Below are 20,510 nucleotides of genomic sequence, written 5' to 3'. Positions count from 1 at the left end.
GGAAAATTTACAAAAATATTAGAAATGCTTTTTAAATTTCAAACGGGAAAACATTCATGCTTTTTTCACACAAATTTGCCCTTTTGACCTTTATAAATTTTTCCCATTTTTGGGGTTACAACTGCACTGCTGACTTTGCCGGGCATACAACATTAAAACAAATTAACTTCATGCAAATAAGTGAATACAAAAGAACAATTAAAAAATAAAGAAACATTTTTCATATTTGTGCATGAAAAGAACTTTGACATTAAATTACGGGGTTAACTTTGACTTTTTGTAATAAATTTGCATACTGACGGGGTTATATATACACATTACAAAGGCCTCTGTTTTGATTGACAGGCAACGATTTAATAAACATTATAAATTTTAATGTTGTTTTGGCCCACCCTGATTCACTTGAAAAGTTGTCATAACTTGGGGGTTCAATATAAAAATCAATAAAACCTTGTACAGTGCAAAATATCAACAATATTAAAGCATAAAAATTCAGCTGTTGTTCGATAGAATTAACGAAAAAACGATTTTCCCCAAAAAAATTAAACATTTTTCAGAAACAAATGTATTTTAAACCCAGTTTCCCACCATTTTAACACTACCTAAAAACTTTTTTGAAATGTTTTAAACGTCAGCCGTATTTCAAACCTCGGAATTATCACGATAATTTAACTGTATTTTAAAAAAACAACTTCGTTCTTAGTTCCAGTTAATTTTCAAAAATCGTCAAAATTTTCATTAGCAACTGCAATTAACTTGGAGAAAATTTGTGTAATTTTTATTTTTTTGCAATTACATCATTGTCTATTTTTCTTCAAAAAAAAAGGTTCTCTTTCATGAAGCATTCTCCACCTGACGGAAGTGTATCCCCGTTTTAACTTTCGACAAATATCAAGACCTGTTTAAACTAAAATTTTTAAAACTTACAGTAATTATTTTTAATCAATTTTAAAGATATAACGCACTTTTGAAACAATTGATAAAAAATTTTTACGGAGTAAATCGCACAAACACCAAAAAATGTCATGACGGTTTCTCGATTCTACGATGTTTCGGCGCTTCCCAAATAATTTTTAGTTTTTTAATCCTGACAACTAAAATTTGGTCAGGGTTGAGCATTGGACTAGCATGGGACGACTGGGTTCATTCCCGCACGGGTACTAAAATTTTTTTGGTAACATTAGAAATGGGACAGGTCGGAAAAATTTTATAGACCTAATAAGTGGTCTACAAGGTGTTTATAGACCTCATGGGAAAAAAAAGCCGTAGGAAATGTATTTTATGACAAATTAAATATACACATTTATATTTGTTTTTTTTAACCCAACTCTTTTTTTAAAGAAATTCTTTTTTTCTTTAATAATGATAACAATGAATTATTTTGGGATGTAGAATATGTTTTCCCTTTTTTTCGAAAAAAAAGAAACTTTTCTTCCTTCTTCTTTTCTTTTCCCTTTTAAAGGGTTTTTTCCAAAGGGGGGGTGGGGACCCCCCCGTTTTCCCCCCCCCGCCCCACCCCCCGGATCCGCGCATGGAAAGTAAGCACATATTCACCTAAGATATCAACATTTATTGAATTTATAAATATCACAGATTTAACCCCTGATAGAGAGTTTAACGGAACCAACAGTTACTTTGCAAACTCAATCGGTCAGTTTAAACTGTAGGATACATGGATTCTATTTATAGATTTATTGCACTGATGTAAACACGGAAAATACTAAAAGGGGCAAGAAACTTTTCGTCATATTCTTTTGAAAAGGGTTTAAAAAACAATTTTACATCACGGGTACGGATTTTACTAAATTATAACAAGAAAAAAAATTTCTTTTGATTAAATAGTAAACAAGCAGCATTTTTTTCGTCGGCGGTTTTCGCCCAAATTGCTCGAAACTAAGTTGTTTAGTACACGAAAAAGGGAAGTAAAATTTTTTTAAAAAGCGACATATAGAATTTAAAAAAATAATGTCTAAATAAAAACAAAATAGTTTCCAAAACAAAGAAAAGTTTACTCTAAAGAATAGTAAAATTAGGTCATTATGCAATGTTTTATTGTAACTGATCCTGGTTTTTCGACTGTTAAAAGACCGATTTATAGACGACATGTACCGAGTCTGCCTCTCGTTGGGGAGGGGGAATTTGCCCTGTCGCATATCGCGACTTGCGTAAAATTATTGGACATTTTAAATTTTTGCAACAAATACCTTTGGGAAGGGTAATTTTTCGAACACAGGTACAGTTTTATTCAATACAGAGAAATTTTGACCAAAAAAATTTTTCACTTTTTTTTTTTTTCCCCGACCAAAATTTTTAATAGTGTTTTTTTACATTTTTTTTCCCCTTTCGGGAAAAGGGTTATACACATTTTTTATTAACATTTTTTTATTTGATTTTTTAGGACTCCGGGGTTACCATAATCCAACACACTGGTAGTTTCCCAAAAAGCTTCGTCTCTTTGCATAACGGTCGTCACCTCAACGAAACAAAGTCGTACTTATTAAATTTTTTAAAAAAAGATACGACTTTGTTGCGTTAGGGACGAGGTTTTTATGGTGGCCATTCATGTTTTTTGGGAGGCAGTCTCATACTCAAACGGAGGACTAGGTTTCCCAACATTAATTAAAAACACAACAACCATACTCCAATTATCATATTCTTATTATTATTATTCATATCGGGCAGCTTAAAATTTATATACCCACACAGTGATAAATTTATTACTCCTAGCACTACGAATTGTCACTTATTTTTTTCGGCATAACCAAAAAAAAAGAAATTGTTTTTTGTTTCATAAAAAAACTAGCCTTCAGAACTTTTTTGTTACGTTCTAATTTTCACTCCGTCGTAGACCTTTTCTACAAGTTTCCAAACATTTGCTTCAAAAAAAAACGAAAAAAAAAAGGGGTTAATAAAAGCATGAATGTCAACTGAAGTCAGGTACCCCATATTGCCGCATTTCAAAAATTTGGTCTGCAGAATAAACACCCTACTTTTCGTTTCAATAAACCCTCTAAAACACGATTTTACATAAAATGTCATATTTCTTAAAATTCTTTTTCACGCATGCACTAACGGTTACACTATCACAAACGGCACACGTGCAATCGTTTTACACTAGTATCCCCAAACCCGGGCTGCGGGCCCCCCCCAAAACATACCAAAAAAAAATTTACTTGAGAACACCATATATGCAAAGCAAAACCGACCCTTTAAATTGTATTTTTTATACGCCAAAGGGGACTTTTATTTTTTGACCCAGTGTCTTTCCGTCCTCCTCTATCAATTTCGTATCCGCTTGAAAACTTTTTAAAACCCTTTGAAAGATTCGAAAAAATTTGACAAAAATGTTCACCACTACAAAAGACAATGTGCAGACGCATAGTCGGGAGGCTCGTTTTAAAGGGTAAAGGTCCACTTATGGGTCAAAGGTAAATTGACTTTGTTTCGTGTCCGCCTGTAACTCTAACTGTTTGAAGTTTCAAAGAAACTTACACAAGTTTCACCACATCAAGATCGGCAAGCGTATTTTTTCGAGGCTCGTTTTCTAGTCAAGGTCACATTTGGGAGCAAAAGTCATATCACTTTTTTTCGTGAAATTTTTTTGCTCGCTTGCGATGCTTTTGTTTGATTTGGCACCCCCTTTTTTGTTCACTTAAAATATTTTTTTAGTAATTTCCTCTTTTATGTTACTATAATACTTATTTTGAACATTTAATTACTAGCCGTGGGGCAACCCAGACCCTTTCGGGGTACAAAGGATTGTCCCACAAATAATTGGTGTATTTTGACATGTCTGTACCTGGTAATGATTCTTGTTGTGGACTTATTTTTTTTTTGGAATTTCTTCACTTTGTAGTTCTAGTCCTTTTAGCTACAACAGTGAAGGTCTTAAATTTTGCTCCATTTGATATAACCCTTCGCTCACACTTACAGTAAAAGGGTCTTCCTTCGGGCCATATTGCCCCATTGCAGTCTTTTGTTAAATTTTTTTAAACGCGAACAGAGAGGCTTAAATGCGATCTTTTTAACACGTTTAATGGAAAAAGATTTATTAAGATACATTTTAAAGAATTTCGAATAGTTTTTTAAAATACATGCAACTCTAAAGCTAAAATTTTCCCACCCCAAATTCTAGTCAAGTACTCCGAATGAAACGCTAAGTTTACAAGTGTAAAACCTGGGTGGGGAGTTAAAAAAGGGATTCCACTGCGCAAATAATTTTTTTGTTTTTTAAGAAATCCCAAATTTTTTAGAATCCTCCAGACGATCAAACATTTCTTTCCCACCCTTTTAAAACGGCGATGTTTATTCTTCATCGTTTTATTAGGGTTTTCGGCCTGTACCTGCCAAAATCTACGTTGAAAACATCTAACAGACACAAAAGCGGATTGAAATTAGATAAGGAACTTTTTTCAGGGGAAATCACGAGCAAAAATCATTCCCCACAAGGTTAAAAAATTTAAAACCTAGATGAGCGTGTACAACTGTCGTTTTTTTCCCCAAAGGAAATCCCCATTCATCTCTCTTACGCCAAACCACGAATGTTAAAATCATTGGAAGATCCGGGCCTGTCTATCTATTCTGCCCCCCCCCGGGCCCCGGTACAAAATGGAATTGGATATTCCCATCACTTGGGAAAATTTTTTTGATTGAAATAAATGCGAACATTGGGTAACTTTTAATTTTTGGCTGTTTACGAAAACCCTTTTGGCTACAGAAATTCATTTTAAGGGCTGATTATTGACAAACAAATTTGTAAAAGCACGCGCCAGAAACAATCCATTACAGTATTTTTGTGTTTTTTTGTTCTAATGTAAGACCAAATTCTTTGTTCCAAGGGCCCAAACTTTTTTTTTCATTTCCCAGGACAGCCCTCGCTGCTAACTTGTGGCCACCTATCCAAACTATGTGCAGGAAAAAGGGCCGCTTGCCATACCGCGAAGTGATAGCTTAGAGTTTTTTTTTGTAAAACAAAGATCATCTTTCATTTAGGCCCTGTTGGTAACGTGGGGTTGTATAGACACCGCTCACCCGAAAAGCAAAAATCCCTATAACATATAAAGTTCAAAAAGGTTTTTTTCGTACCGTTGTAAGAAATTCGGGGGCAATCAGTAAAAGAATTTTAACGGGGAAAGACGGTCTGTACCCCTACCCCTGCGAAAACCCTTCCAAATTTTCCGAACTAAAATTCCTTTACGAAAAACCATTAATTTTAAAAAAAAAAGCTTTTTCCAAAAATTTAATTTTTGTACAGATGTCGATGGGCCCCCTGTTTAAAAAAAAAATAGGCAAAACATAGGGAAAGGGTAACTTGTTTAAAGCGCAGGGCACTTGGGTTTAAAAAGCGCATACTTCTTACAAAAGGTACGAAAACGACAGAATTTTTCATTTTTTAAAAGTATTTGGGCCACCAATCCCCTCACATATAATGTTTTTTTAACCCCGGCACGTGCCTGTTTTAACAACATATTATAGGAATAAGGCAAAATTTTTTTAAACAGCCCAGCGCGAAGCCGTACGAAAGACTTACCCCCAGTTTTTGATGTCTTTGTATTGGGGGAATAACACTTCGTTGTCGCAATTGAATACTATTTTTTTGTATTTGCCCCCAGATATCAAGGCAAAAAATCTAAAAAAATTTTGCTTTCGGGCTTTTTCTACCTCGTGGAAAGAGGGTTTAAGACGACTTATTGATAATGACACACTTTGGGAAACACGCATTTCCCCCGTATTCGCTAAAGCGAATTTATTTTTAAGTAAAATATATTTATTTATTTATGTACTTATCTATTTAACTTCTTTACGATTAATATCTAACCAAGACGAACATCCGTCGCTAAAATAAACCTGGTTATTTCGGAGTATTAACCCAAATTAATTGAATAATATAGACGCATTATTACGGGATTAGGGGTTATTTTGATACGCTAAAGAAACACACCCCCCCAAGTTTCTAAAAATTTTCCCTTTACTAAGGTAAATTACCCTTGTGAGAAAGGTCATTTTTGTTGTAAACGACAGGTTAAAACGTTTGACAGTATAATACATGTTGTATTCGCAATGAGTACACTTACGCGCAGTGATTTTTACAGCTTTTTTAGATATAGATATTTGACGATTTTACCTGTTTTTTGGGGGGTGGGGGGGGGGGGGGGTGGAGGGAGGTGCAATTAATGGGCTTAGTAAAAATTTTCTTTGATAACTTCGTAGACGAGAACGAATACATTCATTTTTTTTTTGTATTTATTCCTCAAATGTACTGAAAAAGAATTAACCACGTATCCTGTTCTACCAAATTTTATGTTTTAAAGTAAGATTAAATGCATGGGACTTGAATTATGAATCAAGGATTATTTTTTAACATATTTTCATTTTGTTCATTAAAAAAGTGTATTTTTTACCTTTAAAAATCTAAATATTAAAAGTCGAGCAAGATCACGAAGTGACCAGCATTTTTATATAGTAATAAACTTAACCATTCAGTTTGAATGAAACTTACGTTATTTTTTTACATTGAATAAACTTACATCCCTTTAAAAGTGAAATGAAACCAAAGCTAGCATTCGAAAAAAAACGCTTTTTGTTAAATGTTTTTAAGGGTTTTTCCCTTTACAGTTAAATTTAATGAAAGGTCCCAACCAAGAAAACACATCTGCGGGATTGAGAGTTAAATCAACAGAGAAAAGGGGACTTTTTCCACCATGAAGGGGAGTAAAGATAAAAAACTAAATAAAAAATTTGCTTCGCTCCAGGCACCAGGGCAAAACAGAGCTTTACCAATATTTGCAGAAAATCACTTTTCACAATACCCACAAAAATTGGTAAGTATGCCTATGAGTTCAACTTTTTAGTTGTATAGAATTTGTCTTTAAGCTAGTGTATAAATACTCATCTATTTATTTATTTTATCTGTGCTCAATTTTTTTCCGATCGACAATTTTTCATTGTAACAAGTAAAGTATAATCTATTTCCACTAATCATGAACCAAAATGTAAATATTTCAAAAGGGGGGCCAAAAGTAAAGATCAATAATATTTAAGAAAAATAATAATAATAATTCTCTTCGTTTTTTTTTCCCTTCTTTTTCTTCAAAGAAATAGGGTTTATCAAATATAACAATTATTTTCACTTGAGCCCTTTAATATATTGATATTTTACCGGAAGAGAAAATATCACACATATCAGGGTCAAGACAATAACTTTTTATAAAAATGGGTACAGGTTTTTGACAATTACAGATATTGTTGCAACTATTTGAGTCAAAGTAACAATAACTGTATAAAATCCATTATTTTAGAAAAACTTATTTTTTCGGGAAAGCCCCCCCAAAACCCTTAACTGAAATATATTTTTTAAAAATAAAGCGGTTTGGGGAATGACAAAAAACACGCTTATTTCTTACACGTAGGTAAATAACAAGTAACAGAATTTTAAAAACATTTTTTTTCCAAAATGATTCGATATTGACCTTAATAAAAATCGATTGCAGGGTGCACTGTGCCTGTTTTAAAAAAATTTGCAATGATGAAATACATCTGTCCAATGAATCATTGTGAAAAACTTCCGTAAAGATTTAAAAACACCGACACCGAAAATATTGTTTATTTTTTCTAGTGATGTAAATGGTATAACAATAAAGAGGGAAAAAAAGGGGTTTTTTTACTTTTAAAAATCATCACTTTTATAAAAAAACTGATGCAATGAATGAGTAATTATGCTCCCCCCACACAGTTGTGGGGGGACATATTTATTTACTTCAGGTGTGTGTGTGGGGGTGTGTGTGTGTTCCAACTTGCCGCACCTAAGCGAACATTTCTCATCTGATCTTTACAAAAATTGAACAAAATGTTTTTACCAAGGGCCTCGACCAATTTGATAACAGCCAAATCGGGCCCCGGGACTTTGAATTAGCCCTTGAATTACGATTGGGGCCATTCATCAAAAAACCATCAAAAACTACACATTTTTCATGGGCCTTCACAAAGCCACGAAGAAACAACATTTTTCAAAGTTTTAGTTGTGGGAACATCCTTTTCTCAAAAGCATCCATTTTATTAAAGTTCTGTCTTACTAAAAATAGAAACGAGGAAAGAAGATACATTAAAAGAGAAAAATTACAATATAAAAAAATAAAAAAAAATGCAATAAAAAACCCAAAAATTCCCAAAAATGATGCCCCAGCATTAAAAGGGTTAAAATGACTACATTATACAAAAACATAGGCGGGGAAAATCAAATGATTAACAAGACACGGCAAACAAAAAAACATTTCAGAACACAACAACGGGATTAAAAACCCCCAAAAGTTTTTTTTAACTACTTTTCTTACCCGCAGATGGATCCCAACAAGGGAATAGGGTCAAAAACAAATAATAAAAAGCGTAAACCTTTTACAAAGTTTTTACATTTTTTAAACATTTTATTTAAGATTTGTAAAACTCTTTTAATTCATTAAGATTGTTTTTTTTAAAATTAATTGCTATGCATTCGTATTTACATTTAAATTTAAAAAGCTGTAGTACAAACATGACAAAAATCGTACTGCAGAACGCAAGAGAAAAAGCATAAATTTAGATTTTAAAGAAAATGAGATATGATCAAAATATTTGCTACAAATACAAAAATGAAATATTTGTCATAAAAAGATCATTTCAAGGGCCTAAACAAAAAAAATATATTTAAACAGTTATGAACCTTTTTACAATTACTCAGGGTTTTCTTTTGCAATTAAGGAACACGAGGGGAAAAAAAAAAAAAAATTTTTTTACTGTTTTTAGGGGAAATTAAAAAAGCAGGGGAAAACAAAAAACTGGAGAAGAAATTATTGTCAAAAAATGGGAATTGTTTAGTCCCCAAATGACTTGAATTTTCCCCAATATAAAAACTTAAGGCTTTTTTTACAAAAAAATCAAATGTAAAAATAATGTTATTATAAAAATATATTTTAAAGATTGTTTTTTATTAAAGTATTTGCTAGATATACACAAAAATTTTATTTGTAGGGTTTTAATTTTTTCGTTGAAGGGGCTATCCCATATGTTTAAAAAAGTTGATAGCCCATTTTCCTCAAAAACTAATATTCGAAATAAGAACCGTATCAAAAAAAAACTTGGAAAACATATATTACAAATGGGAAACTTGACTTTGTAAAGCGCACTTATTTTATTTTTTTCATTTTTTAGGTACAGCTGGCAAATTTAAATTTTTTGAAACACAAAACGTTGTAAATAAGCCATGTAAATGTACCTTAAATGTTTTTTTTTAAAACGTACACGGTGTGATCCTAAAGACACAATGCAGAAAACGGCCAACCAAACGCTTTAAGTTAGGTTAGGTTAGGGTTTATTTAACATCTCACCGACACATTTTATGTCTAATAGCGGCTTTCGAGGCACTGACGACTGAAGAAAACCCTTGGGCCCCCCCCCCCCCCCCCCCCCCCCCCCCGGTATTATTCAAGCATAAGACTGCCTTTTTTTTTAACTGGGTGCTTCTTCACATGACAGAATTTACACTTCAATAGTGTTCAAACCCCCATTGTGAAGGGGAAAGGGTTTCAATCGGTAAAACCCCCTCCACCACTCGCTATCAGACCTTATTACTTTTTTGCATTGTCAAAGCCCGCATGATTTAACTAAAATGTTTATTTATATTTTTTTTAAGTCACCCCCTTTTAAAAACAAAATGCATCAAGATAAGGGAGGATTATTTTTAAACTATAACTTCACAGAAAAATATGCACTTCACAAAAATTCTCCGATAGGGTTTCCCAAACCCTTGGAAAAAAACTTGGGAAAATATTACAAAATAAAGTTTACATACATATTATCAGCCTTCATTGTTGTTTTTTTTCCCCGAATAAGACCTTGTTAAACTTTATTCTTTTTATTTAAATTTTTTTTTTTTTTAGGGTGTTGTATTTGTTTAACTAACGGACAAAACAAATTTTTATGCAACAAAGGAAAGGGTTGAAGACATCTTAAGCATATGTATACTTTTCGATGGGTGTTTTTTCTTCTTGTCAATAAATTTAGTTTATCAATTGTCACTTACTTTATGAAAATCATAAAAATTATCTAACCAACCAATTTGCAAATTTTTGCCCATTGTCGCACTTTAAACCTTTTTCAAATATCAAAATGAATCAATCCCCAATCTTTAAATGACATGTCTTTTTTTTTTGGCTCCTAAAGGGGCCCTAAAAAAACCGAACCGCCATCAGTCCGTCCCTCCATACTGTTTTTCCGATGTAATTAAAACTTTACATCAAAATTCCCAAAAAAACAAACAGTAAAAACAAATTTGAAGAATGCATCCAAAAATCTTACTCTTGTTGCCGGAACAGGTTTTTTCCTCCTTTGTCTTCGTATCTGTTATAATTTTACCCCAATAAGGTCGCTACACTTAAAAGGAAAAAAAAATTTCTCAAAACAGTTTGTCAACGGGCCATGAAATGAAAAAAAAAAAGTATGCCGATGAAACTTACTAAACTTTTATGTAATTTTACATTTAAAATTTTTTTACTAGTTTGACTTTTTTTAACGGCGCAGAAAAACTTTTTGGGATAATTTAAAAAAACCCCGTAGCTCGAATCACATATTGGAACTGACATCATATGTTTGACAGCATGACATAATTTTTTTGCCCCCCCCAACCCCAGATGCTGGGGTATTAAAATCACTCGCGTCCGTGGTCCCTCGTCCTTCCGTCCCCTTCCTTAACAAAATTTTCGTTTTTCGCATCCCTCAGAAAAACCAGGGGGGTTTGACCAAAATTTTTCAAAAAGTATTGGAAACCCCATTGGCCCCCAGAAAATCAACATTCAACAAGTTTTTTGTAATTATGGTCCTTTGTTTTTTTTTCTATAATTTCATAGATTCATAAGGGAAAAAAATTTGAAAACCCTTTTCTTTTCCAAAAACCCCAGACCTAGGGGTTTGATATTTATAGAAACCATCTAGTGGTCCTCTACCAAGTGATTTAAAATTTTTTCCCGGGGCTAAATATGCCCCCCCCCGGGGCACATGGTTTTTATAGACTTTTAAAAAGAAAAAATTGAAAAAACCCTTGTCCAAAACCACAGGCCAGGCTTTGATATTTTTTTAGTGAATAACTATGGCTTTTACTAAGATTGTTCACATTATCCCCCCAGGGGCCAAATGCCCCCCCCCGGGGGCACAGGGTTTTCATCGACTTATATAGGGGAAAAAAGTTGAAAACTCTTTTCCAACCCCAAAACCAGGCTTTATTTGAAGTACCTCATCTAGTGGGTTTTCTTCCAGTTTGTTAAATTTTCCCCAGGGGCAAAATGGCCTCCCCGGGATCACATTTCATATAGACTTATATAGGGAAAAAGCTTTTTAAAATTTTTTTTTCAAAACCACAACTTTCAAATTGGGCCCCATTAGGTTTTGATCAAATAAAACCTTTACATATTGACCTTGATTTTGACCTGTACCTACTTGCACATTTCTGTAGCTACACCCCCAAATTTGGGCCACAGCATAGTTTGTGACTGAAAACAAATTTTACCTACATTGACCTATGACCTATTTCCATTTTTAAGGGACAGGGTTCAAATTTGGGCCCCATGCAATTTTGTGTTCCCAATGAAATTTTGACCCTTATTCGACCCAGTGACCTACTTTCCAAAATTTCTCAACACAGCTTCAATTTTTACCACCTGCATGGGTTTTGTGACCGAAAAAACTTTGACCTTAAAAATTGACCTAGACTACTTTCAAAATTTTTTTAAGGACAGGCTTCAACTCTACCTTTTCATAGTTCGTTTCCGAAATAAAATTTTAAACCTTTATTTTGACCCAGTGACCTCTTCACATTTTTCCCAAACTACAGCCATAAATTTGGACCACCCATATTTTTTGTGACCGAAAGAAATTTGACCTTAAAATTGACCTATGGCCACTTTCCTTTTTTGTAGCTACAGGCTTCAAATTTTGACCACATGCATGGGTTGTGTCCCAAACAAACTTTTACCCTTTGGATTACCTAGTGACCTACTTTCACATTTTTTTAAGAAGGCTTCAAATTTGGGCCACATGCATAATTTTGTTTTGTTTCTTGACCTTAATTTTTTACCTAGTGACCTACTTTCACATTTTTCAACTACACCTTTAAAATTTTACCCCTTGCATAGTTTTTTTTTTTACCGAAAACAACTTTACCTTTAAATTTACCGCTTTTAAATTTTTCAAACTACACTTTCAAACTATGCACATCATGTTTTGTTCAAAAACTTTGTCCTTGATTTTTACCTAGTGACCTACTTTCACATTTTTTCAAGCTACACTTTCGAATTTGGACCCATCACATGTTGGGCGGAATGAAATTTGACCTTGAGCTAGTCAGTATCTTTAAATTTGGGAAAACTAAAAAAGGCACATGGGGCGCCAGACACCTATAAATTGTCACAGATGTTAACTCGTGCTATTATTAACCCTGACCCAAGGTATGGTCACCTTTTCCCGGCATAACTATGCATACATGAACAGTCTTTTTTCCATGCTTTTCCCCTGTTTTAGCTCTAAAACAACTCCCCGTGTCAACCCGCTCATTTTATTTTTCCTTCTATTTCTATCTGCCGCATCACATAAAAACTGGACGTGTAAAAAAACATATTGTTTTCATACGTGTGGAACAACTGTTAGAATCTGTTTTAAACAACAAAATTAAGCAGCAACGGGCTCAGAATAAATTTTAAAAATTTTTTAATTTACATTCAAAAAATTCGGGTTCACTTTGTTCACTTTTTTCTGTTTTATCATTTTTCTACATAACCACTTACGCAACTTCAAATTTTTTCTCTAAAGCAAAACGAAAAAAAAAATAGCGCGCTTTGATTTGGGTTTCGCACGGGGAAAAGCGTTTTTATTAAAACAACATAAATGGCGAAGTTAACCCAAAACTAACCCCCAACCCAACCCCGAAATATCACTAAAACACGGGGTATCATACTTTCAGGGCTTTGTTTATATTGGGAAAAATTTAAACTCGACAGTCAAACCCACGTCCTATCTTAAGTCAATTCACACGGGTTTTTGTCCCATTATATCTTGTCTGGGCCCTAACTTTTATATACATTGAAAATTTACATGGGTTTTTTATGTCCACCCCTCCCATTCAGCCCCCCATCCCGTCTAACAAACAAAGCATCTCCACCCCGTACCAGATCCTCACTCCCCCCAATTACTATAATAAATTTTTTTTCCACCCCCATAGTGCTTTGGGGTTCCCTTCCAGTACAACTTTGCAAGCCCCCCCCCTGAACCCGTTTAAACATGGGGTTTACCAAACTTGTACAAAATGCTAACATATAGACCGTTTTTAAACTGCTTTTTTTTGTAAATCCTTCTTGTTTACACATCAACTGTATTTTAGCTTGCAATTACATCGGTATTACTTTTTTTCCTCCTACCAAACACTTTTAACTTTTGTACAGGCGCGCATGCACATAAACTCGCAAAAAGAGTGCTCAGTAAAAATAGATAGATAGAAATATTTTTCCTCAATTTCATATTGCAACAGGACTCAGAGACCAACCTCAAAGGTGAAGGTTTACTCAAGGTCAGATTTGTTTTTTATTACTGAAAGGGTTTTTGGCATTTATATGTGTCTTCAAATAAGGGGTCGACATTTTTCCTCCTTTTTCATTTAAAATTTTAGTTTTTGTACTGGAAAATTTGTTAAGGGCAATAGAACTAAAATAAATAACATCACAGATACACTTCAACAAATGTCAATTTCACAATTACAGCTCTTCTCATTTAGGGGACATGGTTTTTAACTGAACACACTTTTTTTCATACGGGACTTCATACAACAATAACTTGCAACCTTGTTTTAAAATTTTGCAATATTTTATCCCGCATTTCCAAACTTTAGAACATTTATCGTCAACTCGTAAACAAACAAAAAATAGAAAATAAAAGAAGTAAAATTTAAAAAAAGTCTATTGATTAATAAACGATATTTATTTGATTGCAGATTTTTACTTGGGTAAATGTGAAATGAATTGCCGCAAAAAAAGGATTTGGAAAAAAAGAAGAGAATAACAACTCAAATTACAAGGTACGTAAATAAACAACAACTTTGAATATTGTAGAGCTTTTTTAATCCAGTCCTTTTATCTCACTACGTCAGACATAGCATCCAGACGGATGTAAGGCATATTGTATAGACATATTGTTTAAGAATATTATGAACGCACTAAATACAAATAACAAAAGACGTAGATTCATCAAAACAGATATTTTGCTAATATTTCGTACCTCATCATATCTTTTTAACTTGTTCCAAACGTAGTACGATTATGCAAAGCGATTGTGAACAGGATGTCTTAGTCACCAAATTCAGTTTTGTCATAAATTAACATTTACTTTGCATTCCTGTGTAAAATTTATAGAAAAATATTTTCCTCTGTCATTGGTTTGAAACATTTTGTTATAAAGAAAATGTCACAAGAACTATAAGGAGTTTCTAGATCGGTGGTTAGTTCAAGCTTTCTTCGGAAAAAAAATAGTAATTTGTCGCCATTACGATATTAAAGAAATAATAAGTTCCCAAACGTGGTTTATCGTAGAATAACCCGGGTTTTGAGTTCTTATGCGTAGGAATATATCACGAAGATATATTGTTTCGCATAAGAACGAAAACAATGACTGCAACAAAGTAACAATAACTTACCATTTAATTTAGTTACTAGTAGTCTGCAAGTTTTTGCGACAAAACATATAGTGGCAAAGTTAATGAAATAAGCTCTTGTTATTCGATCCTACATGTACATCACTTTACTGTGTATATTTATGTCTCCCCCCCCCCCCCCCACACTCTGCATATTCTCTCCCCCCACTCTGGGGGAGACATATTCTTTTTGTCCTGTCCGTCCGTCCGTCCGTACGTACTTCACACTTCATTTCCGGGCAATAACTGGAGAACCATTTGACCTAGAACCTTCAAACTTCATATGATGGCAAGGCTTATGAAGGAGCCAACCCTTATTGTTTTTGGGGTCACTCCGTCAAAGGTCAAGGTCACAGGGGCCTGAACATGGAAAACCATTTCCGATCAGTAACTTGAGAATCACTTGACCCAGAATGTTGAAACGTCATAGGATGATTGATCATGCAGAGTAGATGACCCCTATTCATTTTGGGGCTACTTTTTTGAAGGTCAAGGTCACAGGGGCCTGAACATGGAAAACCATTTCCGATCAATAACTCAAGAACGACTTGACCCAGAATATTGAAACTTTATACGGTGATTGGTCATGCTGAGTAGATGACCCCGATTGATTTTGAGATCACTCTGTTAAAGGTCAAGGTCACAGGGACCTGAACATGGAAAACCATTTCCGATCAATAACTCGAGAACGACTTCACCCAGAATGTTGAAACTTCATAGGATGATTGGTCATGCAGAGTAAATTATCCCTATTGATTTTGGGGTTACTCTTTTAAAGGTCAGGGTCACAGGGGCCTGAACATGGAAAACCTTTTCCGATCAATAACTTGAGAACTTCTCGACCCAGAATGTTGAAACTTCATAGGATGATTGTCCATGCAGAGTAAATTACCTCTATTGTTTCTGGGGTCACTCCGTTAAAGGTAAATGGCACAGGGGCCTGAACACTGACCATTTCCGATCAATAACTTAAGAACCTCTTCATCCAGAATGTTGAAATTTCATAGGATGATTGAACATGCAAAGTAGATGACCCCTATCGATTTTAGGGTCACTCTGTTTTAGGTCAAGGTCGCAGGAGCCTGAACATGGAAAATAATTTCCGATCAATAACTTGAGAATCACTTGACCCAGAATGTTGAAACTTCATAGGATGATTGAACATGCAGAGTAAATGACCCCTATTGATTTTGGGATATGTCTATTAAAGGTCAAGGTCACAGGGTCCTGGTCATTTAAAATCACTTCAGAACCACTTGACCTAGAATGTTGAAACTTAATAGGCTGATTGGACATCCAGAGTAGATGACCCCCATTTATTTTGAGGTCACTTGATCAAAGGTCAAGGTCACAGGAGCCTGAACAGTGACGTGAGAATCACTAGGCCAAGAGTGTTGAAACTTATCGGGATGACTGGACATGCCAAGTAGATGATCCTTCTTGCAGCCAACCATCAGTGTCTCCTTGACTTTCGCTTCTGACCCCTATTGACTTCTTGCCTATAGGACTTTGCATTGGGGGAGACATGCGCTTTTTCACAAAGGCAATTTCTATTTCAAATTGATTTTATTTCCTTCTTTATTCAATCAGCTTGCAAATGAATTTGGAGCAAAATTCTTCGAAGTCAGCGCCAAAACTAACGCTAATGTTCAGGAGGCATTTAACACGTTACTCAAAAATATAATAGCAAGAATGGATGGAAAGAAGGTAATAACTAATAACTTGCGTAAACAGTATTTAAAAGATATGTATTCTCAGGAAAACCCCAATTGATAAAGAGACAAATATGGTGACAGATGCAACCTTACCTCGAGTCCTTTTGCAACTGAGTTCAAAGAGCATCTCTATTTTGTTGCTGAAATACCAGTACATATACTGTAGAATCTGGTAAATAAGCGCATATTCGAATACAAGCGCATATCAAAAGTAAGCGCATACGACCTTACCGTTATTCCGTATGGGATAATAAGCGCATGTCATGCCCTTACCATAGTTTAGTCTCGAAAGTAGGTGCATATCCGATTACTGGTAATGAAACAACATATGCAGCAAAAAGACGCCATTAACGATATTATACCGTGATAATTGCTTATCACAAACAGAGGTGACAAGGGTTCTTACCTGTTGAATAGCCGATGGATGTGAAAAGATTTTAACGTCCTGTTGTCTGATATAACGATTATTGTTTACGATAATCATGCTTTTTGAATAGAAAATTTTCAGTAAAGGAAAATAAAAGTTTGAATGTCAGAATAGTTGTTTGCGTTGTAATAACAGTTTTTCATTCTTTTGTAAATTTGTGAGAACAATATGGATAAAATGCTACAATCTTAAGAGTTGAACAATTGAATAACATTATTTTCAAATTATGCTTTCTTTATGTATAAACACTATAGGCCTATACATGCAATAAAAGGGAGTAGTTCACTGCGCACGTCCATGACACTGTTTTACTTTTGTTTTCTAAACCACTGTCAATATTCCTAATATATCAATAATAGGCACACACGGCTTGTCTATAAGCGCATATCAAAAATAAGCGCATAATTTTGGCTTCAGTATAAGTGCATATCAAAAATAGGCGCATAAAAATGTCACTAAAATCATTATAAGCGTATACGCTTATCTGTCAGATGTCACAGTATTCATACAAGTTTCCAGGCTTGTTTGAACTATTACTGTTTCAGAATGAGCTTGGCTTATATATATTAAGTTACTGTTGTCAAGAAATTGCACTAAGGTTGCCTGACATACAAATTTGAAAAGAATGTGCCCACTATAGATTTTCACTGAAATACCCGGCTTTATTAAAGTCATAATTACATGTATGTAACGTTTGGTAACAAATCTTCATTTGTATACAAGTGCTTTCGGTTCGCTAATTACCAAAGTTGATTTTATAATCATACACTGTCCAAAGAATACAGGGGTCGAAAAGAAGGCAGCAGTCCACTGGTTACATTTCGACAATAACTTACTTCAACATGTCCGGCAATGTTCTACAACAGCACATTAAACCGGTGTCATTTATTTTGTATCGGATACTCAAATAACTGATCGACAACCAACAACTCTTTTAAAAAGTACTGACAATTCAGTTCAGTTACTGACACTACAAGGAAACCATTGACTTTATTTCGAAACCTATGCTCTTCCGGCAAGAAAATGCCTTTACAAGTCAAAAGTATTTTGTGTCAATTATATTTTAGTTTCTATCTGACTTTATAATTGCTTCTGTCATCCCATATAAATTGAACACAGATTGCTTAATAAAAGTTAGCAAAACAAGTGTACCTGACTTGATATAGACTTCAGGTCGAAATGTTGTTAAATTGATTGATAAAGTGAAGAAAACCTACCGATATCATATATATATTTCAATCTTCCTTCATATTTAGGTAACGGTTCCAGAAGAAATTGTGCAAGACCCTTATGCATTACTGCTGTATGAGAAAGCTTTGCAAGCCGGTAAAGAAAAGGATAAATCAATTCGGGTAAACATAGTCGGTAACTTCAGACAAGGTAAAACAACATTAATGAGAAGGTTGTTGGGGCAAGAAATCCGAGACATTACAAGTACAAATGGAATAGTTGTGGAACATTATAGATGTGAGAAAACTAAAGATGGGAAACTAAGATACACCAAAGCAGACGACATTGATAATTCAGAATATGTTAAACGCTTGGTCTCTGTTGCTGTAAGTGAAGAGACTGAAAGTAAAGAACAGCAAACATTGTCTGTGGCAAAACCAAACGCTTCACAGGGACAAAAACCAAAGGTACGTGAAGATTCACCTACTAGCCATAACGAAGTTCGAGATACACAAGAAAACGTTTCAGAAACAAAAAGTGTTTCATCAACAGAAAACGAAAAAAATAATGATATTTCGAATAAAGTGCCTGTTTTATCTCCCGAGGGAAAAGAGGCGTTTGTAAAAGCTCTGAGGACAAACCAGTCATTTTCAGAACCGGAAAGACAGACAGTGTTTAATATTTGGGATTTTGGAGGGCAATACATTTTCTATGCAACTGATACAATCTTTCATAGCAGAAGGGCAATTTATCTGTTGGTCTTTGACTTGACTTTAGATCTGAATCAATGTATCACTGATGAACAGTTTCCAGTAGAGACGGATGCTAGGAACATGAAATATTTTATCCAGTTTTGGATGAGTTCTATCCATTCGTTCGTTGGGTCAGCAGACGGCTCTGTGCCAAAGGTTATCCTAGTGGGAACCCACAAAGATAAGTTGAAGGGAAAGAGATACGAAAGAGAAAAGTATATCCAAAGCTACTTTGAGGGTATTAGAAATATGTTCGATGGAACAAATATGTCTTACCATATTCATTTCAACGACTTTGCAGTTGATAATACGGTCGCAAACGACCCATCACTGAATTCATTACGTGAAACGATTATTAGAATTGGAGATGAACAATCAGAAACATTTGCAATACCGCTTAAGTGGATTCAGCTAGAAAAGTCACTGTTGGAAAGAAAACACTTCAAGCTTATTTCTCTTAAGTTTGTCTTGGCGATTGATTCAGAGAATGAATTTCCATTGAATGATATAGAACAGGTGAAATTGTTCTTACGCTACCATCATGCAAAAGGCACATTTGTTTATTTTGATGAAGCACCGATATCGGAATATGTTGTGCTTGATCCTCAGTATCTTATAGATGCATTCAAGTGTATCATCACAAGCGAAAGATTCTGCACGAATGATCCTGACATTCGCCCTTTCTGGAATATGTTACTGACAGAAGGAAGACTGGAGAAACATTTAATTGACCGCCAGTGGGGAAAACCAGAAGACAAGTGGCTAAACATCACATTATATCAGAAGCAGCAGTATTTGATGAAAACACACAACGGGCAACAGGGCTTGGGTGGTTTGTAGTTCCAAGTCTGTTAAGAGAGCACTCTTCGATAATCGAGTTAAAGGAATTTCTATCTGGAAAGAAATGCACAAAACTCCGTTATGTGTTATTGTTCCAAACATCTTCAATAGTGGCAACAATCTACCATCGTTTAGTATCAGCGACAATAGGAAAATGGCCGATAGCGAAAGCTGGCAAGAAAACTTTAATTTTCAAAGACATGACTATAGTTCGGCTGAACATTGGCCACGCTGGAATAGTAGAGATGAAACGTGACAGCATCGAGATGACAGTTGTGGGTCTTTGCCCTTCGGCAGATATTCAAGGTGAACAAGCAGACAGTTTCCGGCGATTTTCAGAAGCTGTTATATCAAATGAATTTCAGAAGTTGCGGAGTACTGAAGAAACCCACATAAAACCTTACAATATTTGGTTTCGATGCAGTCATGAACATCATGGTGTAGATGGCAGTGAAAACTTAATTGCGGTGGAGGATATGGAAGTCGAAAAGGTAGTCCCATGTCCCGACTTGATGAACCATGATATCCTTGTAGAGAAGGCAAAGAGAGAATGGTTTCAAGACAACAGAAAGATAATTGCTATTCCAGGCAACCAGCTGACAGACAAATTGCTTAGCAGCTTATCGCAGTGTATTGGAGAAAACTGGCAATTGCTTGGTCTCGAACTCGGGTTGACGCAAGTACAGATAGATCATATTTTAGAAGACCATCCACGTAGTGCAGTCATGAGAATATATATCATGTATCGAAACTGGTTTCTTGAAGATACAGATAAAGCAACGCTGCAGGTACTGGTTGAAACAATACAACGATGTCCGCACGTGAACATTGATTGGGACAAACTGAGGAACATCATAGATGAATTGAACTGAAATCTATCCTCGTGAGTTTTCAGAAAAAAAAAT

The 20,510-nt window shown here is 34.7% G+C and overlaps 2 protein-coding genes across 2 annotated transcripts in view; both read left to right on the top strand.

The window, feature by feature from the left end:
* The window catches only part of LOC123534816 (NADPH--cytochrome P450 reductase-like), a 163,163-nt gene that overhangs the window by 75,627 nt on the left and 67,026 nt on the right, over positions 1–20,510 (top strand). The gene's annotated exons all lie outside the window — the stretch shown is intronic.
* On the top strand, positions 16,275–19,605 carry LOC128547330 (probable serine/threonine-protein kinase pats1). Its single transcript, XM_053519701.1, has 2 exons — positions 16,275–16,408; positions 18,100–19,605. The coding sequence occupies exons 1-2, from the start codon at positions 16,394–16,396 to the stop codon at positions 19,603–19,605; spliced, it is 1,521 nt and encodes a 506-aa protein (XP_053375676.1). The 5' UTR covers positions 16,275–16,393.

This window comes from Mercenaria mercenaria, chromosome 12 (genome assembly GCF_021730395.1).
Source record: "Mercenaria mercenaria strain notata chromosome 12, MADL_Memer_1, whole genome shotgun sequence".
In the NCBI taxonomy this organism is placed as follows: Eukaryota; Metazoa; Mollusca; class Bivalvia; order Venerida; family Veneridae; genus Mercenaria; species Mercenaria mercenaria.
Note: the sequence above shows the minus strand (reverse complement) of the source record. Positions and strands in the feature narration are given on the sequence as shown.